Source organism: Pan troglodytes, chromosome 1, assembly GCF_028858775.2.
Source record: "Pan troglodytes isolate AG18354 chromosome 1, NHGRI_mPanTro3-v2.0_pri, whole genome shotgun sequence".
Taxonomy (NCBI): domain Eukaryota; kingdom Metazoa; phylum Chordata; class Mammalia; order Primates; family Hominidae; genus Pan; species Pan troglodytes.
Window position 1 is genome coordinate 83,877,738 of NC_072398.2, and position 19,100 is coordinate 83,896,837.

The following is a 19,100-nucleotide window of genomic DNA, read 5'->3' on the forward strand; positions in this document are numbered from 1 at the left end:
AGACACAGTAACTTCCAAAGGAAAGGGCTCAGGACAGGGATGTAGATCTCCTTCAAAGTGGCAAGGTTCCCCTAAGCTTCTCCATACCCTGGTCTGGGGCCCTTTGCTGCTCCAGCACAGGGATGCATCCGCAGCCTTCCCTACTCTGTGGACCTTGAGGCTGGTTTCACAGAGCTAATCTCCAACCCGGTACTTCACTTTTTTTGACCTCGGGTATACCCAAGCACCATGGCACATCCTTGTGGGACAGCAGAAAGAGGGTTTTCCCTTTTCTTGTCTGATAGAATGCTCTCAAGAATACCTTGCCAGGTGCATAAGACACACTAGTTTCAGTCCCTGTGTGCTCTCAATGCATTTGGATAGTCTGTATAGGCGAATTCCCAGGAATCGCAGATTTGTAATCAGTAAGTTCCAAAAAGTTGAGATAAACTTGCCTGTGAGTGTTTTAAGTGTTAGAATACTCAAATTATAAGCTTTAGAATTTAGATTTTTTTTAGAACAGGTAAAAATAAAGGTCTGTTAAATGAGTTTACATCGGGGAGAAAGGATTAGTCAGATAAAATAACAACAACTATAATTTTGCACCAAACACAGGTTCATGGGAACCAAGTTAACTAGAGTTCTCAATTAAGCAGACTATATAATTTAAAACTCTCTTCTAGTATAAAGAAAAGGATTAATCAGAACATAAAGTTGTGAACATAACATTGGCTCACATCTGCAATTCCAGCTCTTTGGGTGGCCAAGGCTGGAAGGTCACTTGAAGCCAGGAGTTCCAGACCAGCCTGGGCAACAAAATACAAAATTAGCCTGGCATGGTGGTGCGTGCAGGCTAATTAGTCTCAGCTACTCAGGAGGCTGAGGCTGTAGGATGGTTGAGCCTAGGAGTTCAAAGCTGCCATGAGCTATGATGGCACCACTGCACTCCAGCCTGGGTAATAGAGTTGCGACCCTGTCTCCAAAAATAAAAATAATAAAAAAAAAACTAAGCCAGTTTCTAAGATTTGTTTTAAACAACACCCTCAAAAAAGTATTTTCCAGAGTTAGTCCTAATCAGCCCAATCTCTTATACTTTCTACATGTGCAGTTGTATAAAGCAATTGCTTTGTTAAGACAGTGCTTCTCATGACCCATCAAAAGATTGAGAACCATCACTTAAAAATAAATAAATAAATAAATAAATAAATAAATAAATAAATAAATTTAAAAACCTAATTATTTCTACAAGCTCTAGTTAGTGAACCAGGGAGGTGAAATAATTTACTTTAGGAAATGTTTTATTAACAAATATTCAGAGTGTTAGTGCTCCACCCTCTGAGTTGAGTGCATGGAGTTAATGATCATACCCCATTCCCTGGGCAGTGGGCAAGAGTTCTCCAGTCTGCTCAGCAGGACCCTGAATTGGAACTGCTGGGGCCTTTCTTCTCTCGCCAACTGTGACAGACACTTGGAATGGGGAAGGAGCACTGGACCTGAGCCAAGAGACTTGAATCCTAGATTTGGGGGCTGCTAAGTAGGCATGTGATCTTGGATAAGCTCCTTTCCTTATCTGTGACTCAGTTTCCTATCCGAGGAAATGTGAATGTGAAATTGTTAGTCTAGATGCTCTCCAAGTTTCTTTATTCTCAGACGCTGTGCTGTTTTCCAGCATGTTGCAGCAAGGGGCAGCTGGAGGGTAAGTCAGACATCCACATTCATGTAGAGATTTGTGAGCATTGTGGCAGGGCAGTGGAAACCTGTTGGTTCCGCTTACCTCAGCCCAGAGTTAAAGTTATTGTCTAATATGTAGGGATGTTCCTGCCACCAGGAAAAATAAAACTTGAGAAGTTCATCAGAGAATATTAAGACACAGATTACTATCTAGATAGCAAACTGGGGGTTTCCTTGGGCATTGCCTAAGTGACAGCTCCTAGAGCTATCCATGTTAAACCACTATAATAAAATTAAATTAGACAGAAATCATTATGCAGAAAGAACATAAACTGAGAGATTTCTGTTCATCATCATAAACACCTTCTCAGAAGATTCCTGTTTTTGTCTGCTCAGGCTGCAATAACAAAATACCATAAACTGGGTGGCTTATAAACAACTGAAATTTATTTCTCAGAATTCTTGTCGCTGGAAGTTGGAGGTCAGGGTCCAAACACTGTTGGGTTCTGGAGAGAACCCTCTTCTGGGTTGCAGATTGCTGATTTTTCCTTGTGTTCTCAAGTGGCAAAAAGAGAATGAGAATGCTCTCTGGAGTTCCTTTAAAAGGCCACTAAAAGCATTCACGAGGGTTCCCCCATTATGACCTAATGACCTCCAAAGGCCTAACCTTTTAAAACAATCACATTAGAGCTTAGGATTTCAACCTATGAATTTCAGGGAGACACAAACCTTCAGTCCATAACAGTCTTGGTCTGCATTTCCCAATGTAAGCATTATTGGCATTTTTGGTGAGGCAAGTTGCTATATTGCATCTACGGCCCCCCTCCACTAACAACCAGAAAAAAGAGCCCTCATGTATTTACAGATATCCCTGAGAGACAGAAAACAACAACAACAACAAAAAACAAAAAACAAAAAAACCCTCCTGATTGAGAACCAGTGTTCAATTCAGTGATCATAACCAGGCAGCAGATTTGTTAATATTTTCTCCTTTCATTTGTAAACATAGACGATTGTGTTGAAAGGAATCTAAGACATCATTTATCACAACTCCCTCATTTCATAGCTGAGAAAATTGAGGTTAAGTGCCTTGTTCAAGACCATGTTGTAGTAACTGGTAGAAGTAGGTTTAGTATCAGGCTTCTTCCCACCCACTGCGGGGCTCTTGTGTTGCCTCATTTGGTGTCATAAACATGGCCAAAGAGATAGTTGGGAACATGTGAAGGAGTTGGGACTAATAATAGAAGTGACGGGGGGCCATCTATAGCTTCCATTAATAAATGCTCTCCCCAAGGTCCTGAATCTTGGGGTTTTCTAGATGAGCAGTCTCTTAAGCAGTTTCTCTGGTTAAGAGGACTTGGGTACCTTAAGCAGAGTTGATGCTCTATTTCATGTTCTAAGACACTTTTTGGGGTTGTGTTTTAATGTATCCAAAATTGAGATCTGATTCACAGTTGATGTGGTGGGAAGGCATTGTATCAAAGTTTAAATGGCCACATTTTTTTCATTTCTTGGTGGTCCATAAAATAATGACATATTTTATAAATTAAAGGCAGCTGATATTTGATGAAATCTGATAGATCACTTTCAGAACAGGCTGCAGAGATCATTTCTATTTTAACTATTCCTAGAGGTGATGCAACACGTGGAAAAACCTGTCTCTTTAATTGTTTGGTCTATATATGACACAGCAGTACAGATAGTGGAGACAAATTGAAGAGCAGCTCTACAAGCAAGATGATAAGGTATCCAGTTCCTCTCTTTGGTCCCTGGAGTAAGTTTCCTTTAAAGTCCTTTCTGGCCTCTGGTTTTTGCATGTGGCCTCCTGGATCTGGCCATGGTGCTGACTGCTCGTAGAACTTTAGTACTAATTTCCAATGAATTCTGGACCTAAAGCCTAAATCCTGGGGTGAATGTTTGCCATGTCTTATTACCTAACTGCTTCTCTAGGATAAGCCTTACAAAGCTAGGTTCAAGGAAGATAACAAAGAAAGTGAGAAGATGATTTGAGCTAACTTAGTTTTCAATATGGCTAGTGAAATCAAGTGCATGGAGGTGCTTACCTGGCAAGTGAAGGGACTGTTGCCCAACCTGTGAAATCCTTTGTCACCCTGAAGAACTAAATCATCCAGGGGCCAGCCTGGGGAGAAGACACAACTGTTGACTTTTAGAACAGAGAGAGTTTAATACAGAGAAGTGATTAGATGGCTGATGAGGTTGTTGAGATGCAAACGGACCGGGTGAGAAAATCTACAAATTAGCAACAAAAGAAAGCTGCTACTACCTGCTAGCTGAGGGACAGAGTGAGGAAATGATGAAACTGCTGCAGGCATCTGGTGGAAGCTGGAGCTGCAGTGGGCCTGTCAGGTATGAGCTGGTGCCATGGAGGAGCTTCAGCAGGTGCTGTCTAAACTATAGCACCGTTCTCTCCAAAATAACATCCATCACTACTGACTTCTCCATCAGTCACTGTTTTCAATCTATGCTTATCACTTTTCACTGTTTAAATTTTATTTAGATTCTAAAATGACTTAGACCATGCTTTACTTCTTTGATATATCTTCTCCAAATAAAGGCAAGTTCCACAAGAGTAAGAGGTCCTATCTGTTTTATTCACTACTGTATTCCCAGAACCTAGAATGACAGTTGCTACAACATTATGTGGAGTAAGTAAATGTTTGTCAAATGCATGAATGAAGGAATCTCTTTAAATGATATTGTAATTATCTGCTTGTATGACCAGCTCCCTAGCTTGTGACTAAAGTTTTCTTTTCCCATTTCCTTCCTTTTGTTTTAAAAAAACAAAAACCAAGACTTTTTGGTATTTGCTCATATTAATAAGACCCTTTTGCATAGGGTATATAATATTACTTAGTTGTGATGAAAAATATTAATAATTTGAATTTCTTGAATGGATACTATGGTGTTCAGTACAGGAAGCTGAAATTTGGGGAAAATAAGTACTTTTTCCCCAAAACAGCCAGCATTGAATTCCGGGTTTCTCTGACTCAAAGCTCTAGACTGCTCTTAACCATTTCCCTCTGTTGGCTCTGCATTGTATGTATGTATGTATGTATGTATTATTGAGACAGGGTCTCACTCTGTTGCCCAGGCTGGAGTGCAGTGGCTCAATCTTGGCTCACTGCAGCCTCCACTTCCTGGGTTCAGGTGATTCTCCTGCCTCAGCCACCCAAGTAACTGGGATTACAGGTGTGTGCCAACATACCCAGCTAATTTTTGTATTGTTTTTAGTAGAGATGGGGTTTTGCCATGTTGCCTAGGCTGGTCTTAAACTCCTGAGCTCAAGTGATCCACCCGCCTTGGCCTCCAAAAGTGCTGGGATTATAGGCATGAGCCACTGTGCCTGGTTGGCTCTGTGTTTTAAAAACTGAAACACAAGGCTCTACTTTGTCAGCTCTGCTAACCCCTCCTTCACTGTCCATGCTCCTGTCTGCTCTCTTGTGCTAGAATATTTTTGCTTTGTCCTTTATTTTAAATTTATTTAAATTTAAATCCATTCTCTTTCTGCAAGCCTTCTTGAGGAAGCCTGCCCTGATCCCCTGAGACCACATTAGATGCCCCTCCGTTGTATTCCCTCAGCATCTTGTACTTTACCAAAACACTTCTTAGCCTGTCTTGTAAAGGCCTGTTAATCTTTCTTCTCCTCCACCAGACTGTGGTGAAGGCAGGGACTCTGCCTTGTTCACAGATGTATATTAGGCACTTTGCACAACGTATATGTTTAGATGAATACGTGATGATGGAAGTATGAGGATCCTCTGCATACTAAAAAATATTTATCCCTGAAGATAAAGTGTCTATGTAACTAAGAACTCCTTCATTGGGAAAATAAAATTCAACCTTACAGAAGTTTGGTCTATATACAACTCCTCAGATGCACATCCATTATATAGAGCAAGGCATTTGATACAAAAAGAAGTAATGTCAACTTAGAAACTGACAGCAAGGTTAAGCTCAGCACCTCTTTACCAGCTGCTGTCATAGCTCATCAGCCACCTATGATTCCCGAAGCTCAGCTGCACCCACAATGGCAAGTTTTTTTCTTGTTTGCCGTGCTTCCCTATAATCTCTTGCTCTAGCTCTCACTGGCACTGATGGAGGTGAAACAGCTAACTGTGAGGGAGGACTCATTGAAAGACTTGATCTAGGACACTGAGCTAAGCCCACACATTGGATGACATTTGTGCTTTGTGAGAGATGCATGACTTTGAATTCACCAGTCTTGCAAACAGAAGGGCTGTTCAGCATTTTGCCTCAGTCCAGGAATAGATGATGGGGAATAGACGTGGAAGAGAGCACCATAAGCATGAAGGTAAAGGAGAGATGAATCATGATGCAGATTCCTTTCAGGGGCTTGTTGCCTTCTTACCCACTTAGATGTCCATGGCTCTGGTGCTTAACAGCCATCACACTGATAGAGAGGAGAGAGGCTTCGCCTTGTGCTTGGTGGTGTACTTCCCAATGATGCACAACAAGGGCCAGCCCTGCGCCTGCCCGTCTTAGGTTACATTATACTTGTCCTCACCTTTTCCTCCAGTCATACCATTATTTTTAAAGAGGAAAAGATGGTTGTAGAAAAAAAAAGTTTCCATTCTCCCACAATTATCAATACTAGCCGGAATCACTCTGAAGAGCTGGTTGAAATAGTTGAAAAGGCATGAAGATTCTGTTGACTGAAAGTAAGAATGTGCTGTGATTGCTCACATCTCTTCAGAAGCTCTTACCCAATCTCCTTGTGTGTGCCTGCAGGGGTGGGAGTGTAGGGGTGGGGAAAGAGAGAGGTAGAAACATTCTGGATCAGTGATTCTAAAGGTGTGGTTCCTGGACCAGCAGCAACAGCAGCATCACCTGGGAAATGGGTAGAAAGAGAAAGTCACGTACCCCATCCCAGACCCACTGAATCAGCAACTTGTGTTTTCACCAGCCCACCAGGTGATTTGGGGACATGCTCATTTTGAAAACCACTGCCCTAGGGTCCAGAATATAATTACAGCGGTCTTAGGTTCGGAGTAACAATGTTTTTCCTCTAACCCCTATTTCAACAATAAACTCTGTCTTTTACAAGTAATGACAGTATTGAAGAGTTTTTAATGTTAGAAATTCAAGGCTAACTAATTACACAAAGTGTTTGTGATGGTACTGTCAGCAATGATTTCATCAACATTAAGATCATCTCGAGACACTCAATTTCACCTAAGGGAAATAACCATAAATAATTTCCGAATGGTTGTAGTGGAGTTCACTTTATACAATTATAATCAGTTTATAGCAATCTAGGGCAATCTTTCCTTGCAAACAATATTTATACTTTCCTCACTTAATCTTGTGTTCTCACCAATGATGAAGCATGGCTATGGAAAGGTCTGTCCAAGATTTCTCAGCTGGGAAGCCACCCAGTCTGCCAGGGCTGAGGGCCTCCTGACCAAGTGCTCCCCTCTTTCCCCCAAGCTGTCCTTGGAGACTATGTGTTGCAGTCACATGAGGACTGGCTGGATAACAAATTGCTGATTGTATGTTCTCCACAGTGCTGTCCACCTTCTCTGCCCTGTTTCCATTTTATTTTCTTCAGTCGCCCTCCTTCTCTCCATCCCTAATTAGCATAATTTGGGGTTTCTCTTTTTCATGACCTGCTCTCCTGTCTTCCTATTGAAACATAACTGGATGGGTACTAATGAGAAGGTGGACTGTTGGTAGCATCAATGTCAATGTGAAAGAGATTCAGACTGTAGTTCAAGGGAAATAAATTTCATCCCAGGTGAACCCTAACTATGGAGGTAGCTAATAATTTCTATAGTGACTAGAAGTTACTGGTTGGCATTGGTGAATTGATCTGTGAAAAGATGGAAAGGCAGAACTCTACAGCACATTTGTTTGTGCAACGCATTGCCAGTGTGACCTTTGGCTTATTTCTCTTCCTTCTGTATTAACTGAAACACAAGCTATTCAACAGCTAATTATTAATCTCCTGAGCACTCAGTATGTTGTTGTGTTGTGGAGGATACAAAGATGATTTAGACTTGATCTCTGTTTTCTGGAAGCTTATTCTAATTATATAGAAGATACACAAAATTATAATGCTGATGAAAGCTGGCATTTAGTTAATTTCTTACCATTAACTAGATACCATAAACACTGTACCCCATAGTTCCTGTAACTATCTTGTTGGGTAGGTGCTTTCAACGACCCCATTTTATAGATGGGGCTGCCTAGACTTAATGCAGAGGGAATTTTTGCTGTATTAGTCTGTTCTTGCACTGCTATAAAGACATACAGGAGACTGTGAAATCTATAAAGAAAAGAGTTTTGATTGGCTCATGGTTCCAGAGGCTGTACAGGAAGCATGGAGGCATCTGCTTGGCTTCTGGGGAGGCCTCAGAATCATAGAGGAAGGTGAATGGGGATCCAGGCATCTTACATGGTGGAGAAGAAGCAAGAGAAAGAGGAGAGAGGTGCCACACACATTTAAGCAATCTGATCTCATGAGGACTCACTATCATCATGACAACACCAAGGGGGATGGTGTTAAACCATGAGAAACTGCCCCCATGATCGAATCACTTCCCACTACGCCCTGCCTTCAACACTGGGGATTACAATTCAACATGAGATTTGGGTGGGGACACAGATCCGAACCATATCACTGGCCAAGGCCACTAGCTAGTAAATGACAGAGCAAAATATTTGAGTCCAAAGCATCTCTCTTAATCACTCTGTTATACTGCCTCCAGAAGTAGGTCAAAACAGAATCTTTATATGGGTGTAGTACACTAGTTTTTTTTTTTTTTTTAAGTTTGTACTTAGAGCTTAGGATACTGTTTTCCACTAAAATGGCTGGAGAATAATGTAAGACAACATACAAAATTGTCTTCTTGTTTGAATATGCTTGAGTAACTAAAGTATTTGAGATAGACAAACACGTGCTCTGGGTATTTGGAAAGGGAAGAAATTACCATGGACAGGAGCTGAGGGAGGCTGCAAAGAGCAGATAGATTTGGACCCCCCTGTTAGCACAGAACTGTGAATTTAAGAAGCCTTTCTCACTCCTGCAGTCATTCTTTATCCCATTGCTCTGTTTTCTTTTCTGTTTTTCTTTATTCACCATCTTCTCCTACTAGAGGTAGGAACTCAAAGGCTCTCTTGATCTTGTCCATTCCTCCTTATTCTGGGTCTAAAAGAGTGGTTACACATAGTAGGCACACTGAAGCTGGAGTTGTTGAATGATGGAATTTTCCATATGAGGAGTTTGAGTTTCTTAGCCAGTGGGGATATGTGGTAAGTTCACGAACAGCCAAGAGTCATAATAAAAATATTTGAAATATCTTACACTTTTATTACAACTTTTTTCAAAGTGCATTTATCTACTGTGTCTGTACTGTGTTCATAACAATCCTATCAGGGTGGCTTGACAGATCTTTATTATTCTGATTTTACAAAGAGAAAAGTAGGGCTTAGAGAGGTTAGGCCATTTTTTTTTTTCTTGAAGTGTATAATTTAATAGTGTTTAGTGTATTCGGAGTTGTACAACCATCACAGTCAATTTTAGAACATTTTTTATCACCCCCCTACCCCACCACCAAAAGAAATTCTGTATTCATTAGCAGTGAATCTCCATTTCCTCCCAAACCTCCTCCCAGTCCTAGGCAAGGTTAGGTAATTGGTCTTAGGTCACACAGCTGGTGAGTAGTGGAGGTAAGAACAAAGGCTAGGTATCTGACCCTGTTTTATCTTGCTCTTTCAGATAGCCTGTTAGTGGTTTATAGAATGGACTGGAGTCTGAAGGCATAGACCCGGCTGGGTATGGGCCTCGGCTTTCCTCTCCAAACCAGCAGAAGGCCTGGTCGGGAACCACGGTGTCTCAGCCAAGGGCTCAAGCAGTCTGATCAGCTGTGGTCATTCAGGCAACTTCTCTCTATGTTTAAAACCATATGGAATTTGACCAATGAGGACTCACTTTTGCAATGAGAACATTTTGAGTGTTAGTCAACTTACCGCACCTTCCTAGCCACCTACAGGATTGTTGTCTTGGTCTTTTTCAATTTAGAGAGATAATTAACCCTTTGTCTTCCAACCCTTGCCTAGAAACAATTTAATTTTCTCAGATAATTTATCCTTCAAAAGACTAGTAATTAATATAGCAAAATTGGACTACTCCAAAGAGAGATGGTATTCGATCCACTTAAGTTACTTCCCAAATTAGGACAAACACACTCAAACCTTATTCATTTGAACCTAATACAATGTCATGCATATAATACTCCAAGCCTAGTGAACCATAGGGAAGCTGGATTAATGAGCTTTTATCTAGACTGAGCTCTGAGCCCCAAACATCTGAATCGACTTGTTATGAGCTCTACAGTCTCCTTCTTGGAGGCTGGCCAAATCAAAACAAAACGAGTTATGGTTTCAGTTAGTATATTTACCCAGCCTTGATTTGAATACAGTGATGTTGGTGGGGATGAATCTTCTGATATTTCGGTTGCCAGTATTTGCAGTTCTGACAAATCTATGTGTAGGTACATGCAGTATACACCCGTGCTTATCAGTTTGGACTGCATTTGGCCATGTTTTTATTAGATAGGAGAGAGAAAGAGATGGAAAAATTCAGAGAGGGAATGATGGAGAGAGAGAGAAAGCGTGTGTGTGTGCATGTGCGTGTGTGTGTGTGTGTGTGTGTATGTGTAGAGTGGAGACAGAGCTAAGGTAGGTGTTAGCTTAAGATCTATCCAAATGTGAAAAGGCCTGAAACTGATGCAAATCCACAGTAATTCTACCAATCAGTCCCAATACTGTCCTGTTTCCCTGAATACCTCCCAAGCACAAGGTCTCCCTTCATGAGCACCAGCCAGCTGAGGAAAGCAAAGGGAGAGGCATCCAGGCCGTGGCGGGCTGCCAGCACTCAGAGTAGAGACACACAGCTCCCCTTTCGGGCCTGCCTGGACGTCTGAGCTGGAGTGCCCTGCCTCTGACCTGCCCGGTCCCTCCCCCTGCCTGGCCCAGAAACCCCCATCTGCAGTGGACATCTTTGAACAAAGGTGTCTTTCTTGGGACACTTTACCCACGGCCTGACTCTGGCATGCAGCTTGGTTTCTGTCTGCTCTGCTCCTGGAGTGCTTAGTGCACGGTGCTTGGAGATTTTCCTTGCATTCGCCCTGGTGGGGATTGCAGTGGCAGGGCAGGATAGTTGGGGGGAGTTGGGGGGAGATGGGAGGGTCTGAGGAGATATGGGGATTTAAAATAAGCTCTGCCCCTTTTGTACTGAAAAGAATGGCTTTTCCAGCAGGAGCTCAGGGTCAACCTTTCACCCCCTCCAGAAAGCCTTCCCTTTCTTTCTTCACTCTTTAATAACAATAATGCTGCCTGCAGTTAGACAGCACCTGATATTTTGCAAGCACCACATATCCTTGGATCTTTACAACAACCCGTGAGGCAAATCAAGCAGGTAAGGAGAGATAGGGGTTGAAGAAAGAGCATCCCAGCTGTGTGTCCTTGGGCAAAAGATCACCTTACTTTCTTCTTGGGCCTCAGTTTGCTCATCTGTAAAAAACCGATAACAAGGCATTTCCTGCCTCATAGGGTTGTGGTAGAAACAGTGAAACAATGCAATTATAAAGTGATGCCATGTCAAGTATTAGGTAAACATAAGGAATTTTTAATTCATCTCATAGATGAAGAAATTACATCTCAGAGACATGAGGAATTTTATCCAAGGGCACACAGCTTAGTAGCAAAATTAGAACTAGGATCCAGGTCTCCTATTTTACGGTCAAAGTTACTTTCCACCACTCCACACACCTTCCCGTAGAAAGAGTAATCTTTAATGGTTATTAGTAATTAATGGGAGACAAAGCATTTGATTTTCCACACACTTGGCCCAAGGCATGTACAGATGACTGTCAATTGCTTACTATGTCTGATATGCTGGCTAAACAGCCTGTTCCTTTCCTCCCTGCAGGGGTGCCTCTGGGCCTGGTCCTGGAAGTAGACAAGCCTTGCATGAAACCTGACCCTGCCACCTATGCCCTGTGTCTTTTGGGACAGGTTTCTGCACCTCTTTGAGGCTATGTTTATTCCTCGGTTAGGTGGAAGTCTCCAATAAGACCTTCCATGCCATGAAAGGCTGCCTGAGGCCCCAAAAGGCCCACACTTATCTCTGCACACACCTTCTTCCTTTCCTTCCTGTCCTTTGTAACACCTCCTTCTTCCCACTGGGCTTTCTAAATCCTCTCCTTCCTTACCTGGAAGCCTCCTTCATTCATTAACTTCTCTGGCTAATTGATACTCCTCTTTTCTAAATGCTCACACTTTTTTTTTTTTCAGTTTTTACTATGCCTGAAGAACTTAACTACTTACACTTTAATATACTTTATTATCTTTTACATGCCAACTCACTGTAATTCAGTTTTATGTTCCTTAAGAGCAAGGGGTTCTTCTTTTTTATCCCCTCACAGTACTCGGAACAGTGCTCAATGTGTGGTGGAATGCCAGGAACATTCATATTTGAGAAGCCTCCATTCCAGGTCAATGTCTTGTTTCCATGTCATTAGGTATTTTATGCCCTTGGCATAAAGTGCCCTCTCTCCCCTTTTCTCCCTGGCAACTCCTGGTCACCATTTGTGTCATTCATTTTCAGCTCAGGTGACACCTGCACTGTGAACCCTTCCCTAGTCCCCTCTCTTAACTCCTCTGCACAGTTATTATTTTGGTGCTGGGTCTTTATCCTCTACTAATCACATATCTCTGTGAGAGCAGAGGCTGAATCTTCATCATCCCTGGATCCTAGGATTGTCCCTGTGCAGTGCTCCACACATTAGCCCGTAATAAGTGCTGAGTGTAAGAGTAAATGAAAGAACTCCAAGTCAAATCTTTTACCAGAAACTGTTTTTGGTCTGAGTAGAAACTCCCTTGAAGAACTATGTGTCAGACAGTTTCAAAACAGTAGCTACATGGACTTTCTTTTCTAGAGAACTGCACTTTTTGCCTCTTGGATTTTAAATGCTGCTTTGAGTTCATTGCATTGAGAGTTGATCGCTGCTATTCTCAGGGAGAATGGAATTTTAGTCCTATAGTGCAGGGCAGTGACTGAAATAGCTTCCTATATATCCTGTCTTCATAAATTCCTCCCTTCTTTCTTTCCCTCCTCCCTCCACTCACAACAATCCCAGACCCTTCCTCTACTCCCCCTGTCTAAAAGACATTTATGAGGCTCATCACTGGGGAAGCATCTGAGGCCCATTCCTGCCTCTCCCTGCCCTAGCATGAAGGTCTCTCATCCCCTCCCTCACCCTCGCCTCCTAGGCCAAGCTCAGATATCTCTTGCCCTGTTTATGGGCCGTTGGGATTTTTCCAACAACCTGAAATGAATCTCCGAGGCCCCACAGGTAGTGCAGCTCCGTCTCTGAGCCATAAACCATGGCTGGGTCTTTCATCTGCCATTGCTTATGTCATAAACGAGTGGAAGGAACAGCAAGGGGGAAAACAGCCCTGAACCATTCCAGATTTTTTTTTTTTACAAGAAAGGGGAAAGAAAGGCCCTGAGAAACATGTTCAAACTTTGTGCCAAGCAAATTCATTTCACTCTGGTAGGCTGTGCGTGGAGACTTAATCTCTGGACTTCCCCACTAGGAGTCAGATTTATGCTGCGTTTGTGTCTAAATGGCCTCCAGGGATGCTGACATTTGTTGTTGGAGAGCAGCGAGTGGTGTTCCTTTCATCTCCGCTGAGGGGTGTCAGCTTAAATTATGAGGGATCGCTCCAGCCTGCATCTGGGAGTGGGAGTCTCTGGCAAAGGAGAGGGGCCGCCTCTCCCTCCACTTCACTGCTCTGCTGTTTAAAGGTTTTTCTTCATCTTTTGCTCTCCAGTACTCCTCTTGGTTCTGGGGGCAGTCTCCTGGCTCTTTTAGAAATGTCCTTTCTTGTGAACAAATCGATCAGTGTAAATTGTAGGCACTGCATATTTTCATGGACAAGCTGATATCCAAGTCAGGCAGGTCTGCCCCTGCTGAAAGAGAAAAAAAAAGCCTCAGTGAGCACCCCAAGAGCAGCTTGGAAACTCCCCAGGAGAGTCAGAGGGCGCCACTATACCCATAATATTTACAACACAGTAGATGGAAGCTGGGCGATGGTTAGCCAGGGTCTGGATTCCTGTTGGCAGCTGGCTTGTGGCATCTATCTGTACTTTGAGAGGTGCCAAAAGGTTCCTCTGTTCCTCCATCTTCAGAATCTTTCTGGCTCAGATGTGCCAGGATGCCCAAAATTCCACATTGGTGACTGTTGGGTAGTGGCATTTCTTATTAAATGCATATATGTTATTGACTGTGGGAGAGAACATATCAAACCATGCTAACCATCAGCAGTGTTTCCTGCCTCCAGAGTCAGAGCTGGAAGAACGGGACACAGGATGTGTAAGTTTTGATGGAGAATAAGAGGTCAGGAGAGGTCTAGGGCAGGGGTCAGCAAACTATGGTATGCAGGCCAAATCTGGCCTGATGCCTGTTTTTGAAATACATTTTATTGGAACACAGCCATGCCCATTCATATTGTCTGTGGTTGTTTCTGTGCTACAATTGCAGAGTTGAGTAGTTGCAACAGAGACTGTGAGGCATGCAAAGGCTAAAATGTTAACTCTCTGGCATTTTAGATGAAATGTCTGTAGACTCCTGGTCTAGAGCATGAAGTGCTTCTTAGAAAGCAAAATGGAAGATGTAAAGGGATGGATTCTTTACAAAATGGAAGATGTAAAGAATGAGATATTGAATAGCAGGAAGGAGGACTCAAAGAAAGAAAATGCACCACAAAAGCAACAGAAACACTCCAGAGACAAACCACCACTACTACTGCTACCGTTAACCCTGAGCAACATGGATTTGAACTGTGCAGGTCCACTTATATGTGGATTTTTTTCAACCAAATGCGGACAGTATTCAAGGGCTGTGAAACCCACATATATGCACTGTGGGAGACCCACTTTCCCTGTAGCCAGGTTAGGCAGGACCAGCTGAGGGACTTGTGTATGCACAGGTTTGAGTATGCGCTTGAGTATATGCAGGGGTCCTGGAACCAATCCCTTGTCCCTTTCCCCTTCTCTTCTCCTCATTTTGAAAACAAATATGTTTTTCTCTTTTCTTTTGGGGATGTGGAGAGAAGGAAGGAGCAGCCACCTGTAGTGCTCACCACCTCCCCCAAAAATAGGCCCCAACGGCTAACCTAGGAGGTGTTCTCCTCCCCTCTCTTCTCTGTTGGTTCACGATGGCACAGCAGTTCTTTGGGGGATGTACACATGTCCCAGGCAAGGCTGAGTACAGCAACAGCAGTAGGAGGACCCCAGAAGGCCCTTAGCCATCCTGCCTCTGGGGCTCTGAACAAACTTCAAAAATTGCCTTTCCTTCTGCAACTAGCTCTAACTCTGCCTCCCTCTGTTGCTCTGCTTTCTCACAAGCACACAGGCACAGTCCACAAAACCAGCTCTACATGTTGGCTAGGGTCATATCTGCAAAGAGAGAGAAATGAACACCTGCATGTAAAACCTTAACTGAGACCCCCCCACTGACTGTAATTAACTGACAACACATTTCAGAACTAAGAATATGTCTTTTATGTTGAAATAATAATGATTATTATTGTGATTTATTAAATACCAATTATTTCTGGGTGGTGCTAAACCCTTTACATATATCATCCCATTTAATTCCAACAACACTGTTACTTTCCCTGATGAGAAAATTAAGTCTTGAGAATGTGTTCAGAATCAAACACAGTAACTGGCAGAGCTAGAATTTAAGCCTGAGTTTATATAACGCTAAAGGCCATGCTTGTAGATACCATGTCACATTGCTTTCCTGGATTGTATCAATATAAATGAACCATTATCATTATTTTAGACTTTACATTTTCATTAGTTATGTTATCAATATACATTTGCATCAAACTATGTGAGGAGTGACTGTAAAAGGGTCAATGCAAGTACTGTTTTATTGAACAGACTGGTATGAGGGATGAGGTTTCTGGAGATAATACAACTGCATTTTAAAATATATTCTATACTGGGGATTTCCCAGCTCTCTTTCTGAGCCTGGCCTGCAGACTCAGCCTCTTTTCTTGCCTACCTTGAAGGAGATCTGCATGATCCCTGGGGTGGAGCATTAGCTCCATTTCCTCAGAAATGTCACTGAAGTCATCACTAGTGCTAAAGAAGCATTGATTTTACCCCAGGGAGTCCACCACCAGAGAGAATTGCTGGCCTCACTAAACACCAAAGTTTGGGGTGCCTCTGAGCAGTAGGATCAATAGGGTCTAGCCAGGGCAAATCTGTGCAGTCAATGGCTTTCTTTTTTCTACCTTTTATCGTCCTGTGGGATCTTCTTATTTTCCTGAGGCTCTTAGTTCTTAAGTGCTTGTTTTTTCCTTACCACTCTGAAAACCTTCTAGAAAGATTTTATAATCCCTTCACACCAAGGTTATGTCTGAGATCAGCTTACCACATCACCCCCTGGAAAACAGCAACCTCAAGACTTGAAAATGCCAGAGTAGCCACCCCTTGTCATGAGGATTCTTGCTTTAACTCTTCTTTAATCTTGTGGGGGGTTTTATTTGTACTATTGAGAGGGGTGAGGCAGAGGGAAAAGACACCCTTTTCATACCATCTATTAAGAGCCGCCTGAGTGCCAGGACTGTGTTAGTTGCTTTACACACAACAACTCTACTTCTGTGACACCCACTGTGTGGTATTTATTGTTGTTGGTATGTAGTTATGGAAACCAAGGCTCAGCAACATGACATAACTTGCACAGGGCCATACTTACAGCATGGGGTCAGAACTGGGATGGAAACCTAGGTCTGCCTGTATCAGTCCCTTTTCATTTATATTGAAAGGGCCATGTCCTCAGGAACTCACAATTTAGTGTTCCCTTCATGTTCAACCTTGTATGTTCAAATGTTCATGGAAGGAAGAAGCCATTATCCTTTCAGATTAAATAAGTTTTTTTGGCTCTGGCAGAGCCAAAAATGAGAACTCAGCTAATGTCTACACTAAAACAGCATAGGCCCATGGGCATCCTTCACAGAGGAGGACAGGAGGAAAGAAAAAGGATGTGTAGCTCACACACAGTAGGTCCTTTCATCTTTGCTTTCTTGAAGTGGCCAGAAGGGACTGGCACAGCTGTGGGAAAGCCACTGAGGCAAAGATGTTCACCAGAGAAAAGAGGGCAGCTGAGCTCTGTGAGAACCCAGAGAAAAATGAGGTTCTTGTTAGATCATTTGGGCATAGAATTGCCTATGGCTTTTATTATTATTATTTTGTTTTGGAGACAAGAGTCTTGCTCTGTCACCCAAGCTGGAGTACAGTGGCATGATCTCAGCTCGCTGCTGCAACTTCCACCTCCCGGATTCAAGCGATTCTCCTGGATCAGCTTCCCGAGTAGCTGGGATTACAGGCACCCGCCACCACATCCAGCTAATTTTTTGTATTTTTAGTAGAGACGGAGCTTTGCCCAGGATAATCTCAAACTCCTGAGCTCAGGAAATCCACCTGCCCTGGCCTCCCAAAGTGCTAGGATTATAGGCGTGAGCCACCACACCCGGCCTGCCTATGGCTTTTAATGCCAAAAGTAAAAAGAAGTCTCTCTTACACAGGTATGCCCCAGACCCTAGAAGCACCTTCTCAGGAGTGTGATGTCTGTGGAATGTAAGAGGTAGCCTGGAAAAAAAAGTGACGTATACTAGAGATTTTATTTCCTTTCAGAGTTAACCCTCATGTTGTTCACTGCTTATAGAGTTGAAGTATTTCAAATAGTTAGACAATTACTTTAACAGTAGAGAGTTATTTACTTTACAGAAAAGCAATGTTGACTAGTTATCAGTGTTACCTGTCCATTCTGAGTTATCTGTACTGGCAGGTAATCTAATGCTTTTCTCTATGGCCTTTTTAACAATAATATTTTCTACCACTTGGCAGTAACTAGAGTTTCAGACATAGTGTCTAGGTCTAGTCTTGAAAAATGACATCTAAGAAATAATATTAATCATCAACAGTCAAGGCTCATTGGCATTTAGGGCACTCAGTGCCGTACTGGTATAAACTCATTTAATCCTCACAGCAACCCCAATGAAGTAGATCCTCTCACATATCACTATTTTGCAGAAGAGTACATTTAGTTGTAGAGAGTTAAGTAACTTGCCTGTATTAGTACATTTTCACACTGCCATAAAGACATACCGGAGACTGGGTAATTTATAAGGAGAAAAAGCTTAATTGACTTGCAGTTCTGCATGGCTGGGGAAGCCTCAGGGAGCTTTCAATCATGGCAGAAAGTGAAGGGGAAGAAAGCAGGTCTTACATGGCAAAGCAGGAGAGAAAGAGTGTGAAAGAAGCCACACACTTTTAAACCATCAGATCATGTGAGAACTCACTCACTATCACAAGATCAGCATGGGGGAAACCGCCCCCATGATCCAGTCACCTCCCACCATGTCCCTCCATCAACACGTGGAGATTACAATTCTGGGGACTCAGAACCAAACCATATCATTGCCCAAGGCCACGCAACTAGTAAATGCGGAGCCAGGATATGATGCTGTGATAAAGCCTGAAGTGTAATGGTGGACTTTCTGCTGCCTGTCTCTGGGTTTTAGAAGTATTTTTCTTAGCCTCTTCCTGGAAGCTTTCAAAGCAATACCACATAGATTATTGCTCTCATACATAAAGCCATCCTGGAAATGTGGACCTGGAGGCCTTGCTATGGAATAACATACAGCTCCAGGAACTGGCTTTCAGGGACTCACAACATTGTCTTTTGCTTCTTTCAGGTAAAAGTGATGATGAAGAAAGTCTCTGCAAGTCAGCCCATGGGGCAGGGAAAGGAACTGCTGAGGAAGGCAAGGACCATAAGCGCCCCAAACGTCCGAGAACCATCTTGACAACTCAACAGAGGCGAGCATTCAAGGCCTCATTTGAAGTATCCTCCAAGCCCTGCAGGAAGGTATAGGAGGGAGCAGGGAGGAAAAGGAGCTGGGCCCCACTTCTCTGTGTGCACTCAGACCCCTCTGGGATCTCAGTGGGCATTGGGGGTCACAGTGGTGAGGAAGGCTGTTCAGACAGAGCCTGCACAGGTGGCTCAAGCCCGTTGGAGACTCCAGAGATCACTAAGCTGTGGCCAGGGTGTGATAGACTCTCCTGAAGCTTTCATGCATGCACACCAACTCCAAATGGCCCCTGTCACACCTTTCATTTCATAGAGCACAATGGGAACAGTAATAATGATAGGTGCCCATTGTGGTGTAGACCCAGATGCTGTAAAGCAAAGAGTATAAAAACACAGTGGCTTGCAGTACTCTTTTTTGAGTCTGGCTTTTTCCACTTGGTGTGGTGGTTTGGGGATTCATTCATTCCTATTTCAGCATTCCACTGTATAGGTGTGCCATGATTGGTTTGTCCA

At 42.9% G+C, this 19,100-nt stretch overlaps 1 protein-coding gene and 1 long non-coding RNA gene across 6 annotated transcripts in view; one reads left to right on the forward strand and one right to left on the reverse strand.

Moving 5' to 3' along the window:
- LMX1A (LIM homeobox transcription factor 1 alpha) overlaps positions 1-19,100 on the forward strand; it is a 130,917-nt gene that overhangs the window by 100,463 nt on the left and 11,354 nt on the right. For all 5 annotated transcript variants that reach the window (XM_063795724.1, XM_063795726.1, XM_054655243.2 and 2 more), the window contains one exon: positions 18,472-18,644. In XM_063795724.1, coding sequence (XP_063651794.1) covers positions 18,472-18,644 — 173 coding nt within the window. The remainder of the gene's footprint in view (positions 1-18,471; positions 18,645-19,100) is intronic.
- LOC112205874 (uncharacterized) lies at positions 13,152-16,330 on the reverse strand. The gene is made up of 2 exons (XR_002939978.3): positions 16,146-16,330; positions 13,152-13,669 (listed from the first exon to the last, which is right to left on the reverse strand). It is a non-coding gene; the product is annotated as an uncharacterized LOC112205874 (long non-coding RNA).